Below are 17,990 nucleotides of genomic sequence, written 5' to 3'. Positions count from 1 at the left end.
TGTAGCACATAGCATGTGAATCATTTAGCACACAATATCATGGCATCAAGTACTCAACAAGTTCGGCCGAAGCCTCAGAAATCATTTCAGACATTTAGCAATTAGGTGCATAACACATAAATCAAGTCGAATTTCATCGACACCTAAAGCATTATCTAGTAATTCAGAGAGTAGCCCTCACCGGTGGGTCTTCCAGCTTCCTCCTCGAAATGTTCTTCAAGCTCTTCTCCTTGTTTTCTGGGAATCTCCTCAAACGAACCTTAAGCAAAAATCACAGAAATCAACACCAAAAGTCAGAAACTCAGCAATCAAAGAGTCCTAGGGTTACACGGTACACTACTACCTCCGTGGTACGACAATCTAACGCGTTAAGACAAGTTTTCGAAAAAGTCGGATTTCCTCCCCCCCTTGGTATAGCTCTCGGCCACTTTCCTTAATTGGGAGGGTCGATTTTTCTTCGATCAAACTTGGTTCCTAGGTTAACATAAGCCGTAACTAAGACGGTTCTAGGCTCGGAAAAATTTTCGGATCGAAAACTGATATAGGGGTAGTTTGGTCATTATTTTTAGCTCAGAATTTCAAAATTGGATTTTTGAAAAACAAATTGGATGGGGACGTCCACAACGACGTTTATGACGACAAATCCTACTAGCACTAAGCCAAGTCGATAGATTAGAGCGTAAAGGTTGCGACTTTGCCGAAAAATGGGTATTTAGGGTAGAAATTGATCCCGGCGGCATTTCGTCGACATTTGACAAAATCTAATCCGCAGAACACGCTCAGGAGCATGCAGGGAAGAAGTTTAGACGCTGAAATCAGCTGATTTGAACAGTTTTTCAAAAACCTCAAAATTTTGAACTCAGAAAGTCGCAGGAGAAATGGACAGAAACGACGATTCGAAGGAGAGTATAGATTACCTACCTCGAGGTCTTCGATTAGTGACGATCGGTGAAGCAAACGGGCAAGAAACAACGAAGATCCGGATCTCTCTCTCTCTCTAGGAACTCGCGGTTTTGGGGGAGGGGAAAATGGGTTTTTTTGCAAAAAAATCTAATTTTCGAGCTATTTATAGGTTTTGGAAAAAACGGAAAAATGATTTTTTTGCGATTCCGATTTTTCCTGCGCGTTCCTCTGCGCATTCTAAGATAGGTTCTGGCGACAGAATTCCAGAACTCAAAACAGGATTCTTGGAATTAAACCAAAAGATCCAAGATCGGCATAAGTCGGTGTAAGTCGGATTATCCCGAAAAACTACTTTTTGCAGTGATCGTCGGATGAGAAAACTTCCTTCTGAAGAAAGATTAGGATTGACGAGAGAAATAGGAGAGCGCGGGTGGAATCTTCTTTTGCAGCTCCGAATAGAAAAAGTCTTCATCGTCTGTCGATCTTAGGTTTTCTCGAACTATCAGGGATTCCGTTTCGGCAAACTTCCGAGAATTGGAATTTGACGTTCGTACTTTCCAGGATTTCGCATCGAAATGATTTGTTTAAGGACGGAAAAGAGAAGTTCTAACATTTCTCTGAGGATTTTTGAAATTAGTTTCCATCGTGTCCTAAAGCGTAAATTAACTATTCACTAATACCTTTGACCTAGGACTAAGCGTATGTTAGTCGTGCTATAACTCTTATCGATTTCTTTTCGATACATTCTTGGACTTTTCCTGAACCTTTTTCCTTCCCAAATTTATCTTAATCAAATAACTCTTTTATTTTATTCACTTATCCAAAGCGTTAAAACTTGGGCCTTACACATTTGCTCTAGATTCAGAAGAGAGCAGGAACACGACGGCAAGGAGAGACAAGAGGAAGACGAACGAAGGCCATAAGAGAGAAGAGGAAGACGAAGGCTAGAAGAGGAACACGAAGGCCAGAAGTGAGAAGAGGAACACGAAGGCCATTCGAAAATCCATAAGAGATCAAAGGAGAACGAAGAAGCATGACAAGAGTTAACGATGGGAGCCAATCTTCGACAAGCACTTACAATGATGCCACTGTTCATAGAACTCTCTACTGTGACTGTGGGGTTTTGTCTCCGTTAAGGACTTCATGGACAGAGGAAAATTTGGGTCGAAGGTTCTATGGGTGTGGACAATACCAGGTACTTTCTGAAACAAACCTTCAATTAAAATGTAATTTTCTCACATCAAAAAACTAATATTTGTTCTGGGCAAAATTGCAGGGTAGGGTAAGGAGGTGTGGGTTCTTCAAATGGCATGATCCTCTTGTAAATACACGCCAGAACTTGATGATTTCTGGATTGCTGAGTCAGATTGAAGTCTATGTGGTGGTAACTCACACTTGAATATATTTGATGTGATACATGTGCACATATTCAGTGTTTATCGATGCATCGACCTTGATAGAGTGAAATTTCCAACCTTGATCAAGTTGGTATGTGACATGATTTTGAATGTCGAGTTGCACATGTTCATATTTAAAATGATTTGGCAAAGATATTTAGTTAAATGCTTCTTATTTACAGCTAGAAAATTATTAAGAGAACAAATGTCCTTTTTTTTGGACATGCGATGACTAGCAACATCTATATGCATCAAGCCAATAAGTCATTATAATTCTCTCCATTGAATTCGTTCATTGTCCGGAACCTAATATCTCTCATCTAAGAACTTTTTATGTGAGTTATATGTTCTCAGTTGTCCAGCAAACAAAACTTAGATGAGATTAAAAGAAAGCTGAGATTATGCTATTAATTTTAGCTATTACCAGAAGATATTGCATATCTTACTTATCATTATTTCTCGGCGTCAAGGGGAAAGAAAAACTAAGCAGCTAAAACAATTTGTGTAGAATTCTTATATATATTCGCACACAATAATGTGAAGCTAAAGTTCAAAAGAATGCATTCTCTGACTAAAAGAGATTTCTAAATTTCTTTATGCTGCAAATGTCATTCTCTATTGAAATTTTATTAGGCTAAGGCCTGCCTAAACTTTGTTCCAAAGATAAATCTTGGAGAAGGAAGATGGTCTTGTTATGAGGAAAATTATCATGAAAAGCGTAGAGATTATGAAAACTGTTTAAACCTACTGAAGAGGTTCAGGTACCAGTGATTATTGATACAAAGATATCTCAATCGATTATATCTCTACAAGTTGAAACAAGGAACCAAGAATTTGAAAAATTGTCGACAAATGAAGTAGCGTTCAATATTATAAGTGTGAGAATATCGAACCCATATGAAAGGGTGTGGTTGGCCAACATATAAAGAAGCAATTCATTTGCAAAAATATAAGAGTCTTTGGACTTGAAGTCTATACCCCAAAGGTGAACAAGGATATTGCATAGTTGTTTGGTTCTGAATTGGTCATTGATTGATAAAATGGAACATGCTTTTAACCAGTTTGGGTTTCATTGCCCAAATCTGAATATGAGAAAATTCTACATCAGAGATTTGTGCATCACCTTGCAGACAACACAAGACTAAAGAAGGATATTCATATGAGATATGATACAACTTGAAGTCTTCCTCACTCACGAAGGCTTTTCCAACTACAACATTTGAAAAGCTTGTGCGGAATATCGGAGTTCGTCAGCTCAAAAATTTCAATTAAAATGCATTTTACTCTATTTCCCAAACCATGTTTTTTCCCATTGGGTTTTTCCTTGTAGGTTTTTAATGAGGTAATGTACAAAGACGAACTATAGAATGATGTACTCTTTTTCCTGCACTAGATTTTTATCCCACTGGATTTTTTCTAGTAAGGTTTTAATGAGGCACATTCTTAAGGGATGGTCATCCAGGGGGAGTATTATGAATAGTTTGGATGACCATGTGTATTTGGGTATATGAGCTATGCTAGAAAGTTTGTGGGCTTGGACAATTTGTAATTACCTTGACCTAATGCTATATATAGAATGGTGGTTGAACCGAGCAACACACATCTCATTTCCACAATATTATTTGTCCCAATTTTGCTTCTCTTCTCCTCTCTCACTCCCTCTCACTTGAACTGTCTTTATTTCATAGCAACACACCTCTCCATTTAACCTTTTTTCATAATTAATGAGCTTATTTTTGCCTTAATTTTTAAAACATAAGTTAGTGTACCGTATGATTGTTAAATTTAATAATTTCAAGTATATATAACTATGCTTAAAAAAATATGGAAAAGTTCATTAAAACCTTTTATAAGTTGAAAAGAGATGGGTGTATGTGAGTGAAAAAATGTGGAATTGAAATATGAAATAGATAGAAAAAGCTTAATAGTTCTTTTGGTCCCTCACTTATTATGGTTTCGCACTTTTGGTCCCAATAAAAAAATTAGTACTTTTGATGCTCCACATTGCTTAATTATTTGCAAAAATGATCCCTATTTGGGACTAAAACGGAAAAAGTGTGTAAATGTGAGGGACTAATTTTACTATTTTTTTAGAGGGACCAAAAGTGCAAAATCGTGATAAGTGAGGGACCATGTAACACCCCGATTTCGGTGGCGTCACTTTAGTAACCAAAAATAAACTTAATGCGGAAAAACGTGAATATTTTTTTTTTCGTCGATAATATAGACAAGACTGAAATAAATAAAACCCAAATGCGAAAAACAACAGAACTACTATACAATATATATAACAGCCCCCGCTGTACGTAGCAACCTCGTCACGAGTAACCTCTAGTGACGGAAAGAAAAAAGTTGTAACGCCCGTAGGCAATATGTACAGACCAAATATAAAGGTGAAGTGTCCGCAACACCATCCCTCAAAACTGAGAATAAGCTGGCCCATCGGCCTGAAACAAGACCTCCTAAGTCCAACCAACTCTCTGTGATTCCCGTAAAGAAACCACACAAAAAGCTATAGGCGGGAAACTACCCTGTCCCCAAAGAAACAAATGATGTTCAGAGCTAAGACTCTACTCCTACACTAATCCTATCTCGAGGAGCTCACACCAGCACTAAAAACCTACATGCTAGCATGATCGTCGTCTGAATCCGAATCCAGAACAACCAAGTCTACAAACACTATCCGTCCTCCCCTCGCAACCGCGATGCGCTCCGGTGCTGGACTAACGGGCTTTGGGCCCGAACCATGATCATCAATGATCGCAACGGTGGGTGTGTTGGACTCTGAAGAATGCACTCCCACAGGCTCCTCCTCGGAGGGGTCCTCATCATCCGAAGACGACGGTGGCGGTGGTGCTCCCACTCCTGGTCCGCAATGCACTCCTGGCGGCAAGTTGAAGCTGACAGTGCTCCTCCTCAGCACTCCTTCCATCAAGTGTCCTGCTCTGTCTACCCTATCCTCCATGATCCTCCCCGTGTACGTCGCGCGATGGCTAGCGGGGTCTACCACCCACGCGCCGGGGTCATCCTGGTCTATCATCTCGTATCTAGTCCCCCACGAAGGGTGGACCATTGTGAACCAGTCCGCTAAAGACATCTGACAAAGGGCGTTGTCCGCCAAAACACACACAGAAGACGCGAGGGTCAACTCCAAAGAATTACGTAAATAATAAACCCAATAGGTACAGATAAGAGATAGCCACTTAGGCTTATAACTAGAGATAGCATCCTAGGGTTACATATTCCACAATGAACATAACGACAATAATAACAATTAACATGTTCCAAATAGGATTAACAAGTAACAATCACACTCGGCAACTAAATTAGTATGCATGTTGCATGATATGCAAATGACGGTTAACCCAGTTAACCAATGCATTCCGGAAGGGATGGACATCAAACGGATCAGCCCTAACACCAGCCACGGTGGGACCATTTCGGCCCGCGTGCCTCTTACACCAACAACAACGGTAGCCAGATCAGCAGTAAACCCGAAGGTCTGCCATTTCGGTCTGCTACTAAGAGTCGTCTACAAACGCTCTTTCGCAGAAATCCGGGTCTTATGACCATTTTGGAATCCACCGAGGTCCGAAGTACGTCTCGTGTTAATACCTCATTAATGTTGCATGAATGCAGGATGATTAGTCAAACAACGTCTCCGACCTCACTCGACACGTCGCCACGTGTTCTAGGTAAAATAAAGTCTCTAAAAGCTTACCCTAAGGTAAAGTCGATTCTGCGACAAAAGACACTTCTTCACAACAACACATAACTCATGATGATCTCCAAATCATCCGACTCATCTCCATCCGATGGTCACAACTGCTCAACGAGCAAAGAGTATCACATACTCGGAAACTACCTGTTTCCCGGACTTATCCCCCGGATAGCCCAACAACACAACTGCTCCCAGAGCACAAGAGTATCAACATACTCAAAACTTCTCAATCTCCTCAACACTTGGATCCGACGACACTTCTCGTTTTCCAAAACTAAGATTTGCATCCTAAACTTTCTTTCGAGTTTATTATCATTATTTGAAGATTTAGAGGTTGTTTAATGTCTTATGAGTTTTCTTTACAAAATAATATCCTTTTAGTCTTATCGCAAATCTTATAAGTTCTCGGGATCTCCTAATCCCCAAATGACTCCAGAGAATGTCTCGATCCATGAAAACCACAACAAGGCCCGAATCTCATTCGTCCTATCAAACTTTCCCCAAAATCTCAAAATAAAATCGGCATGACCTGCCCGCTATTCTCACTACTCAGAATCATAGATTTCATTGCAAAGACATAATTAACTCAGCACAATCAACCAACATGTCATATATCAACATATTATGCAATAACCACGTAGCACTTAGCATATAAAGAATGCATCACACATCCTAGATTACCCACTTAGCACGTATCATGTAATTCAATCTCAAAAACAGTCAGTAGATGAATCATCTACATTGTCAGCCGAAGCCTCAGAAAACATTTTTCCAGTCAACCACACACAAGTGCATAAACAGTAAATCAATGTCGAAAGCATCGACCCTAAGCATTAACTAAGGATTCAGTGAGAAGCCCTCACCTGAAGATCCTCCAGGATTGTCCTCTAACTCTTCTTCACAAGCAAAGCCTTGTTCCTCGGGAAACTCTTCAAATGAACCTTTAAAGTAAAACCACAGAATTCTATCAAAATCTATCGAAAACTAAGCTATCAATACTCACTAAGGTTACACGAAGTAGTATATACTCCGAGGTACGATAATCTAGCGCGAAAGGACAAGTTTTTGAAAAAGGAATTTTTCCCCCTCCCCCCTTAGGGTGCTCGGCCACTTTAGGTAATTAGGTGAGTCGATTTTTCTTCGATCAAACTTGGTTCCTAGGTTATTATTAGCCGTAACTAAGGGTATTCTAAACTCGGAAAAATTATCGGATCAAAAACTGTCGCAGGGGTATTTTGGTCAATATTTTAGCTCAGAATTTCAAAACTGAAATTTCGAAAAGCAAATTGGATGGGGACGTCACCAACGACGTTTATGACGACTAATCCTACTAGCACTAAGCTAAGGCGATAGTTTTCAGCCCAAAGGACGAAGCTTTACCCCAAAATGGGTATTTTAAGCAGAATTGAAACTCGACGGTAGTTTTTCGAGAATCGGCGCAGTATTATTAGATAAACATGCTCTTGGGCACATAAGGAAGAGTTTTAGAATAAAAAATGAAGTATTCAGGATATTTTTGCAAAAACCTCAAAACTATGAGCACAGAAAGACATAGAGAAAAGCTATGGAAAAGACGATCAGAGGTAAGGATTAGCGACTATACCTCGAAACCTTGAAGTAGCAACTGTTGGATCAACGATCAAGCAAGAAATGAAGAAAATCTCTTCCTCCTTCCTCTTGGTGAAGCTCGCGGGTTTTGGAGAGAAAATGGTGAAGTTTTTGCCATTTTTTCTCCTTTTCTTGCTATATATAGAGGTTGGAAAAACGCGGGAAAATGAAAGTTTCGCGAATCTGATTTTTCCGGCTTCATTCTCCGTGAATTCTAAGATAGGTTTTGGCGACATAATACCAAAACTCAAAAGAGGTCTCCTTGTATTTTAGGTGACTAATGCAAAGTCGGTGTAAAACTATTTTACCCGATAAGTTACTTTTTGCATCGAATGTCGGAATAGAAAACTTCCTTCTGAAGAAAGATTGAAATCATCAAGAGAAATGGGTGTACGCGTGTGGAATCTTCATCTGAAGCTCCGAATAGAAAAAGTCTTCATTGTCGGTTGATTCTAGGGTTTTGAACTATCAGGGTTTTAGTTTCGGCAAACTTCCGATGATTGGAATCGGACGTTCGTAGATTCTAGAGTTTCGCCTCGAAACGATTGTCGTATAAGGAATAAGAGAAGTTCTAACGTTTCTCTGAAGATTTTTGGAATAAATTCCTACAGTGTTCCAAGGGTGGAACTTAGTCTTTTCCTAAGGTTCTTGTCCTAGGCTTAAGCGAATCGATCCTGCTATACCTTTTATCGATTTTGATACAATCCTTAGACTTTTCCTGAACTTTCTCCTTCATAAATTTATTTCATTTAGTAAACTCTTGTTCAGGTTTCCCTTCACGATACATCAACCCTAATCGTGAATAGGATTTTATTCTCTTGACATAAGTTTAAAACTTGGGTCTTACAGACCAAAAGAGCTATTAAGCCATAGAAAACAAAAAGTACGAGGTGGAGTAAGTACAAGTGGTGTGCCAAACTGCAAGTGTACAGTTTTGCCCAGGGTTTAATTATCGAACACAAGGATTGTGTGTGTTTACTTCTAAATTTACCAATTTAGTTGTAAGGACGAAAAACAAAGAGAAAAATAAAGGATTGATTGATTGTGATTATTGTGAAAAGAAATCAAGAAAAACAAATAAACGGTTGTTGATTTGTAAACTTAGGGAGAAAAGATGCACTAGGGAATTGAATCGGTTACCCTCGTTATGCTTGTACCCATTCCAGTTACATATGAAGTTGACTAAACCCGTTCAAGGTGTTATATCTATGTGATTACTTACTAATTCCTTAGTCAAGTTCTCCTTCTAGTTAATTAGTGATAGCTAATCCCTTAGTACCTAATCCTAATTAACAAGAGATTCAATTCAATATCAGACAATCACAGATTTATTGCTACCCTTATCCCTAAGGCGTAGAGACCAAAATCCAATTTCTCTCTAGATCCCTAGTTCCTATCAATTTCCCAATTGTATAGAAACAAGTAATATAATCTATGCGCAGTAGACAACAATAAGAGCAAGGGAGAAATTCAAGAACGAAATATAGTCTTTCATATGAAAACTGAAACGAATCCAAACATAATCAAAAATGTAACTTCATCTATCCCTAATGCAAAAGAGGATTAGTTCCTCATAGTCATGGAGAACAATTCAAGAAGAAGATGACAAAACATCAAAATTACAGTAGAAACCTGAAAGGGATCCTAAAGAACTCAGAGCTCTGGCTCCAAAAGTCTCAGAAAGATTTTCCACGTGAAAAAAGGATGCTTAGGGTTGAAAATAAACACGTTTAAATAATAATAGATTCGTGACTGTGCCATAGCACGAATTACAAGCAAAATTCGTGCTACTCTCATGCTAGAAATTCCATCAACGGCTTCTGTCATGCAATAGCATCAATTTCCAAGCAGAACTCGTGCTACTTCATGCTAAAATTTTCAGCATTGGTTTATGTCGCGCTACAGCACGATTTTCAGGCTAAAACGGCACGAGCTTCATGCTGAAGTTTCCAGATTTGGTGCACTTCTGAATCTTGCTTATCTTGCCTTGATTTTCTCCTCTTTTCCTTTATCTCTTCATAAAATAAAACATATAATAATTAATAAAGGATGAAATAAGGATAATTACCCCAATGAACTTTTCAAGACTCAAAATAACAACCTAAGTCCTATAAAACTCATAGAAATAACATAAAACTATAAGAAGATAATAAAACTAATTAGAATATAAAAATATTAAGATAATGTGAATACTCAACTAAAAATACTAAAATACTTAAATAAACCTTCAAAACATATGCCAAATACTACGAAAAAGGACAAAAGAACCCCGTGTTATCACACCCCTATACTAAACGACAGCTTGTCCTCAAGCGTAAACTTAAGCAAGCTTGTCCTCAAGCACAGAACAAATCACCCAATAAATCAGACATCAACCAAAGAGCAATGAAACATGGAATTTTTCAAGGTGAATAATGTATGAATTAAAATCCAAGAGGTGTATGAGCTTTAGTAAGTGAGATCGAGCATCACAAGGACAAGTGCAAGAGTTCCAACAAACTGATATCTCACATACAAGTAAATGAACATACAGGTACTGTGCATAGAATCTGGCTGGAAATCAAGTCAAAATTAACAATGCAGAAGTGAGACATCAAGAGAGATTTCACAAGGCTGTAATGGGGCTAAGGTGCAATATTAGGTAGGATTAAGAACAAAGTGGAAACTCAAAAGGCTACTCAAGATTATCAAATGATCCATTTATTTCCACAACACATGAGCAACAGTCAACTCATCCAAGCCTTTTCTCCTTCACTTTCTTTCATCTTTTTTTTTTTTAGAACAAAGCAGTGAAACAATTGGGAGATATAGAAAGTGAGATTATCACCCCCATAACCTCACTTATTCCACCGCCTCATCCGTTTTTTCTATGTATTTTTTTTTTCTTTTCGTTTTCAAGATACACACTTTGAATTTTTATTTCATACTGTTTTTTTTTTTTTTTTGGAGAGGCTTATTTTTCTACTATGCTCTTTCACACGTTTGATTGTGGACCATCAGATACAATAAAAATCACCAAAGTAGGGACCAAAGAAACTACCACCTAAGGCTCAAAGTGGGCTACTACGGGATCATGTTTCAACTCTGAAGGCCACCAATAAATCCTACTTATCTCTAAAAACCACACACAACTGCATTGAATAATCAATATGTATTTAAAGACAGATCCAAGCAGGTACAAGCATGCCATAATCTAACACTCAACACTCATGGGTAAGTGTACCCAGATAAGAACTCAAAGCAGTCATCCATGTTATCTCAACTCAGGTTCCCAAAGACCCAATTATCCCTTGTGACTAAGATACATACATATTCAAGAAATTTCACACCACTGAATCAACTTATTTTCAATAAAAGACACATCTAAATTTTTGGGTGAAACCGCTTAAGCACTAGCAAAGGGTGTGTAACGCAGGAATCCTAAGGTTCAAAAAGACATAACTGACACAAACTAAACTATCATGCAAAACTAAAAAAAACTAAAAATAAATTTAAAAATAAAGATAGGGTTGAGAACTCCCTCAGTCAGAGTCGAGCGACTCGACATCCTCATTCTGTCCTCCTCCATTTGCATAACTCTGCACCTCGGCATCAATACTCAACTGCATCATTCTTCGCTCAACTTCCCCAAATTGAGTGCGGCGCCTGAATCTATCATCCTGCCTTTGGCTGAAATCCCACATGAGTTCCTGGTTTGCACGCAAATCATCCATTTGACGAAGAAGAGTACCCATGGCAACACAACCTGGGAGAGAATCTAACTGCATAAGATAATCTTGTTGAGTAGTGGATGTGTGAGCATGTGGTTCATTGGCTGATGCATGTTGCTGCCTCTCAAGCTCCTTCTCCTTCAACTGGTGGCGGAATTTTTCATGATGCGCTCCAGCCTTCTCAAACATCTTTGTAATCTCACGACCGTCAATATTCACTGCTGGCTGTACACTTTTGCTTATAGTGAACTTCACCTTATGAGACTCCACCAATTTTGTGATCAAATTGGGGAACGGAAACTGTGACTTAGTATTAGTATTGGCCACCTCATAGATCTTATCAGAAATAATTTGGGCCACATCAATTGGGCACTTATTTCGGATGCAATATAAAAACATCGATTCATTCAACCTGAGGCCCGTTTTATGTGATGACGGTATAATAGTGTCGAGCATGAAATGAGACCAAACCTTTGCTTCACAAGTCAAATGAATCCTCAATAGGACTTTATTATCTCTCGCGGATGTAGAATCCCAAGTAGCTCCATGAATAGCTATATCGGCGAGAACTGATCAAAAGGAGGTTGCTTCAACTGAATGTGGAAAGAGAGCTTATCCTGGAACGGTTCAGGAGTCGGGAGGCTCAGAAGTGCATGAATGACTGGCGGGCTATAATCAATTTCAGTTCCCCTACACCAAGACTTGTACAGCGGTGTGTCCATCTCATCATCAGACTCATAAGAACGAGCATTAGCATAAAACTCTTTCACCAGAGTTTCGCAACCAAAAGCTCGCCTTCCGGCCAAAATTTGCCAACCCCTCTCTTCAATCACTTGCGTAAATTGCGGGTATCCTCTCAGAGGCAAGGTAAAACTCCTTTCGGGATGAACATTCCTATCAAACAAAGATGCATGAAATTCTTTTGCAGCAATTGAACGGAAGCGGTTGTCGCAAGAGCTCGCTCTCTGTTTCCTTTTATTCGACATCTGCAACCTAAACAAAGCAAGCATACAAGTCAGTTCATAGTAATCGAGCAAGGTCTGGGAAAGGTTGAAAAAAAAAAAATTAAGCACCGATTAGAAAAGTTGAATTTCTCTAATTATATAAAAATGGAGGATGAAGGGAGAAAATGTGGATAATAAGAACCTTACCTTAGGGATGATAGTGCAGAACTGAACAATTAAATTTCTTAAAGTTGGAGAAGAAAGAACGGTGCACGTAGAGGAGCAACGTGAGTGAGAGAGTGACAAGGGTTATATAGATATAGGAAAAAAAAATTGATTTTGAATCATGAAAGATTTTTATCTTTTTAAACAAAACGGTGCTGACTTTTTTTGTTTTAAATTGAATCTAAATTAGTAAAGATTTTATTTTATTTTCAAAAATGGGATTTGTTATGTTTCAAAGAGATATTCTTTGTTCCAACAAGATATGTGTGTCAAAATAAGCCAGCTACTGTTTTTAAAACAAAAGGATATAAGTTATATTTTTTTTCCTTATTTTTTTTTTTTAACTAAAAACACCAGCGTGGCAAGCAATTTTAGCACAGAATTCACATCCTTTTCATGCTATAAAAAAAACAGAATTGGTGAGTGCCATGTTGCCGCATGAAAATTGGAACAGGACTAGCATCATTCCCATGCTATTAATTTCAGAATTCATGATTGTCATGCAACCGCATGGTAATATGATACAATTCCATGCTATACATTCCAGAAGTAAACTTTGCACTTTTAAGCTCATTTTTTTTTCTTTTTATACTTTTTTTTTTAACTAAAAGTACATAACCGGAAAGACAGGCAGAAATATCATTAAGACTAAGAAAAACAAACCAAGATGAAATTATAAGTAAAGGAATGAAACTAAAAACTACCACTTGGGTTGTCTCTCAAGAAGCACAATGTTATAGTCCTTGTTAGACTCTTATTCCGCATGTCTACGTTGGGGAAGCTAAGTCCAAGGTGGTCTTTCCTCTAACTATTTCACCCCCATGATATAACTTAAGTCTTTGACCATTCACGGTGAAAGCTCGTTTAGAACTTGGCTCTTCAATTTCAACGGCACCATGAGGGAATACTTCCTTTACAATGAAAGGTCCCGACCAACGAGACTTTAATTTTCCCGGAAATAATCTTAACCTTGAGTTATATAGTAAAACTTGTTGACCAGGGAAAAACTCTCTTCTCACAATTTTACTATCATGCCACTTCTTAGTCCTTTCCTTATAAATGCGAGAACTCTCATAAGCTTGAAGCCTAAATTCATCCAACTCATTTAATTGCAAGAGTCTCTTACCACTAGCATCTTTTAAATCAAAATTTAGACATTTTGTCGCCCAATAAGCCTTATGTTCAAGTTCCACTGGCAAGTGACATGATTTCCCATAAACTAGTTGAAATGGTGAAGTTCCAATAGGGGTTTTGAACGCAGTTCGGTACGCCCATAGAGTGTCGTCTAATTTCTTAGACCAATCTTTACGGGACGAACTAACCACCTTTTCTAGAATCCTTTTGAGCTCCCTATTTGAAAATTCAACTTGACCACTGGTTTGTGGGTGATAGGGGGTAGAAACCTTGTGCTTGACACCATATTTTTCTAAAAGGGATTCAAATGCTTTGTTACAAAAATGTGTTCCCCCGTCACTAATGATAGCCCTTGGAACCCCGAATATAGTGAAAATATTTTTCTTTAGAAATGCTACTACAACCTTGGCATCATTTGTTGAGAGAGCGGAAGCTTCAACCCACTTAGAAACATAGTCTACAGCCACAAGAATGTACTGACATCCATAGGAAGCTGGGAAAGGTCCCATGAAATCGATACCCCATGCGTCAAAAAGCTCAACTTCTAAAATATTTTTCAGGGGCATCTCATTCTTCCTAGAGATGTTTCCAGTTCATTGGCACCTATCACACCTCTCAACAAATTGCCTACTATCCTTAAATAGTGAAGGCCAATAAAAACCACTTTGGAGGACCTTTGCTGCTGTCCTCTCTCCACTAAAGTGTCCCCCATACTCAGAGCCATGGCAATGCCATAAAATATTTTCAAATTCCTCCTCAGGGACACACTTCCTTATCACTCCATCAGCACACCATCTAAACAAAAAAGGCTCCTCCCACAGATAAAATTTAACATCATGCTAAAACTTCTTCTTTTGTTGCCATGTAAAATCAGGTGGCAACACACTAGCAGCTCTATAATTAGCAAAATCAGTGTACCAAGGTAAAGAAGAAGAGTTAAGGGCAAAAAGTTTCTCATCTGGAAATTCCTCAGAAATAGGAATTAAGTTGGAATCTCCGCCTTCAATTCTTGACAAGTGGTCAGCAACACCATTGTCCTTCCCTTTCTTATCTTTGATCTCCAGATCAAACTCTTGCAGAAGTAAAATCCACCTTATCAACCTGGGTTTAGAGTCCTGCTTAGACAGTAAATGCTTCAAAGCAGAGTGGTCAGTATGAACAATAACTTTAGAGCCCACCACATATGACCTAAACTTTTCACATGCAAAAACAATAGCAAGTAATTCTTTTTCAGTGGTTGTATAATTTCTTTGTGCTTCATTTAAAACCTTACTAGCATAATAGATCGCATGTAATACTTTTTCTTTCTTTTGACACAACACAGCTCCTACAGCTATATCACTCGCATCACACATTATTTCAAAAGGTAAAGACCAATCAGGTGCAACTATCACAGGAGCAGTTACAAGTCTTTGTTTAATCAAATTAAAAGCACTAACACAATGTTCATCAAATATGAATGGAGCATCTTTTTCAAGTAAATTTGTCATGGGTTTAGCAATTTGTGAAAAATCTTTAATGAAACGTCTATAGAAACCTGCATGACCTAAAAAACTTCTAACACCTTTTATATTAGAAGGGGGAGGGAGTTTATCAATTACTTCAATTTTTGCTCTATCAACTTCTAACCCTTTTTCAGAGACACGATGGCCAAGAACAATTCCATCTCTAACCATAAAATGACATTTTTCCCAATTCAAAACTAAATTTGTTTCTTGGCATCGTTTCAAAACAAGAGTAAGATTATGCAAGCATTCATCAAAAGTAGGCCCAAACACAGAAAAGTCATCCATAAATATTTCAATGCAGTGTTCAATAAGATCTGAGAAAATAGCAAACATACATCGTTGGAAAGTTGCAGGAGCATTACAAAGCCCAAAAGGCATTCTCCTATAAGCAAACACCCCGTAGGGACAAGTAAAAGCAGTCTTCTCTTGATCTTCAGGAGCAACAACAATTTGATTATATCCAGAATAACCATCTAGAAAGCAATAATATTTATGTCCAGCTAACTTTTCAAGCATTTGATCAATAAAGGGGAGGGTGAAGTGATCTTTCCGGGTAGCTGAGTTAAGCCGCCGGTAGTCTATGCAAACTCTCCATCCCGTGACTTGTCTAGTTGGGATCAATTCGTTGTTCTCGTTCTGAACAACAGTGATTCCTCCTTTCTTAGGAACCACTTGAACTGGACTAACCCATTCACTATCAGAAATCGGGTAGATGATACCCGCATCAAGCCATTTTATTACTTCTTTTCTCACCACCTCTTTCATTGTTGGATTAAGTCTCCTTTGAGGTTGGACCACAGGCTTATATTCATTTTCCATTAAAATTTTATGCATGCAAATTGTGGGGCTTATGCCCTTAATGTCATCAATAGTCCAACCCAAAGCTGACTTGTGCTCTCTCAGAACACGCAGCAATTTCTCTTCTTCAAGAAGGGAAAGAGACTTGTTAATAATAACAGGTTTAGATTCACCCTCCTCAAGATAGACATACTTGAGAGTGGATGGTAATTGTTTCAATTCAGCCTTATCTTTCTTTTCAGAACTTTCCTCATCTCTACGGAGTTCCTCTATCAAATTCCTCCTAGGGTGGTATTGGTTGAGGGAATCTAGTTGTCCTATGGCAGCACTCACCTCTTTTTCCTCAAAATATATATCATCTAACTCTATTCCTTCCATGATCACAGCCTCGTAAGGATCCTTCATAGAGATTCTCATAAATTCCTTACACACAAACTCATCCACTACCTCGACTCTAAACACATCTTCTTCCTTGTTTGGGTGTTTCATATTCTTTCACACAGAAAATGTCACTCTCTCATCAGCTACTCTAAGGTCCATGGTCCCCAATTCTATATCTATTAACGCTCTCCCAGTAGCTAGGAATGGTCTACCTAAAATGAGAGGGACCCTAGTGTCTTCTTCCATATCTAACACCACAAACTCCACAGGGAAAACAAATTTATCAACTCGCACTAATACATCCTCCACTATTCCATAGGGTGTCTTAAGTGACCTATCAGCTAATTGGAGAGAAATCATAGTAGGGGTGGCTTCTCCTATATCTAACCGTTCAAACATGGTCAAAGGCATCAAATTAATGCTAGCACCTAGATCACACAAAGCTCTTCCTACAGTTAGACCTTCTATGTCAACAGATATTGTGAAGCTACCAGGATCTTTTAATTTAGGAGGAAGCTTCTTTTGCAGAATAGCACTGCATTCCTCAGTTAACATTATAGTTTCACTCTCCTCACTTAACTTCCTTCTCCTTGACAAAATGTCTTTCATAAACTTAGCATAAGTGGGCATTTGCTCCAATGCTTCAGAAAAAGGAATGTTAATTTGAAGCTTCTTAAAAACTTCTAAAAATTTTGAAAACTGTTTTTCCAAATTCTTTTTTACTAAAGCATTGGGAAAAGGAATTTTGCCACAACAAGCAGGACTTTTCTTTTCTTTATTCTCACTTACTATCATATTTTCACTCTGATCTTTTTCCTTACTTATTGCTTCAGATTCACTTTTATTACCAGCCTCACTGTTATGCTTTTCACTATCTTTTTTCTTTTCAATTTCATGCATAACTTTTCCACTTCTTAGAGTAACAGCAGAAATATTCTCCCTTGGATTAGGCACAGTGTTACTAGGAAACATACCTGGAGGTCTCTCAGATAACTGTTTGGAAATTTGACCGACCTGATTCTCCAAATTTTTGATCGAAGCCTCCTGATTCTTAAAGTTATTTCTGGACTCATTGATGAAGCTATCTGTGGACACCTGAAGCTTGCTAGTAGCTTGTGCCAGTTCTCCCACAATCTCTTCCAAGCTCTTCTTTCCACTTCCTTGCTCTTGAGAGGACGGAGGTTTTTGATCTTGACTATAACCCCTTTGATTAGAGTACTGCCTCGAATTTCCAGACTTGTCTTGATCTCTCCATGAGAAGTTAGGGTGATTCCTCCAACCCGGATTGTAGGTATTTGAGTAAGGGTTGTTTTGAGGATTACCCATTGCCTCACTTCCTCATCCAATTCAGCATCTTCAACACTTGGTTTCCGACCGTCCAAACATTGTACTATGGCATCCATCTTTTGTGACAACTTCCTGTTGGAGGCGAGAACATCATCATTTGTTCCAACTTCATGCACACTTTCCCGGTTCTCTCTATCATAGTCTGACTGTGAAGATCTAGTGGCCAAATTGTCGATGATCTCAAGAGCTCTGTGTGCAGGCAATGAATCAAATGCACTATTAGCTGCTGCGTCCAACATACTTCTCGCGTACTCACGCAATGATGAGTAGAATTTGTCAACTTGTTCACCAGCAGAAAAATTATGACCTGGACA

At 38.5% G+C, this 17,990-nt stretch overlaps 1 protein-coding gene across 1 annotated transcript; it reads right to left on the bottom strand.

The window, feature by feature from the left end:
• Positions 1 to 16,443: 16,443 nt before the first annotated feature.
• LOC130719321 (uncharacterized) lies at positions 16,444 to 17,704 on the bottom strand. Its single transcript, XM_057569943.1, has one exon. It carries the CDS (start codon positions 17,653 to 17,655, stop codon positions 16,444 to 16,446), a length of 1,212 nt encoding a protein of 403 aa, XP_057425926.1. The 5' UTR covers positions 17,656 to 17,704.
• Positions 17,705 to 17,990: the final 286 nt, after the last annotated feature.

This window comes from Lotus japonicus, chromosome 5, assembly GCF_012489685.1.
Source record: "Lotus japonicus ecotype B-129 chromosome 5, LjGifu_v1.2".
Classification (NCBI taxonomy): domain Eukaryota; kingdom Viridiplantae; phylum Streptophyta; class Magnoliopsida; order Fabales; family Fabaceae; genus Lotus; species Lotus japonicus.
The sequence above is the reverse complement of the archived record's forward strand: the minus strand, read 5'-3'. Positions and strand labels throughout refer to the sequence as shown.

Coding starts and splice junctions, on each gene's coding strand:
- LOC130719321 (XM_057569943.1), bottom strand. CDS start 17,655: ATGGGTAATCCTCAAAACAACCCTTACTCAAATACCTACAATCCGGGT.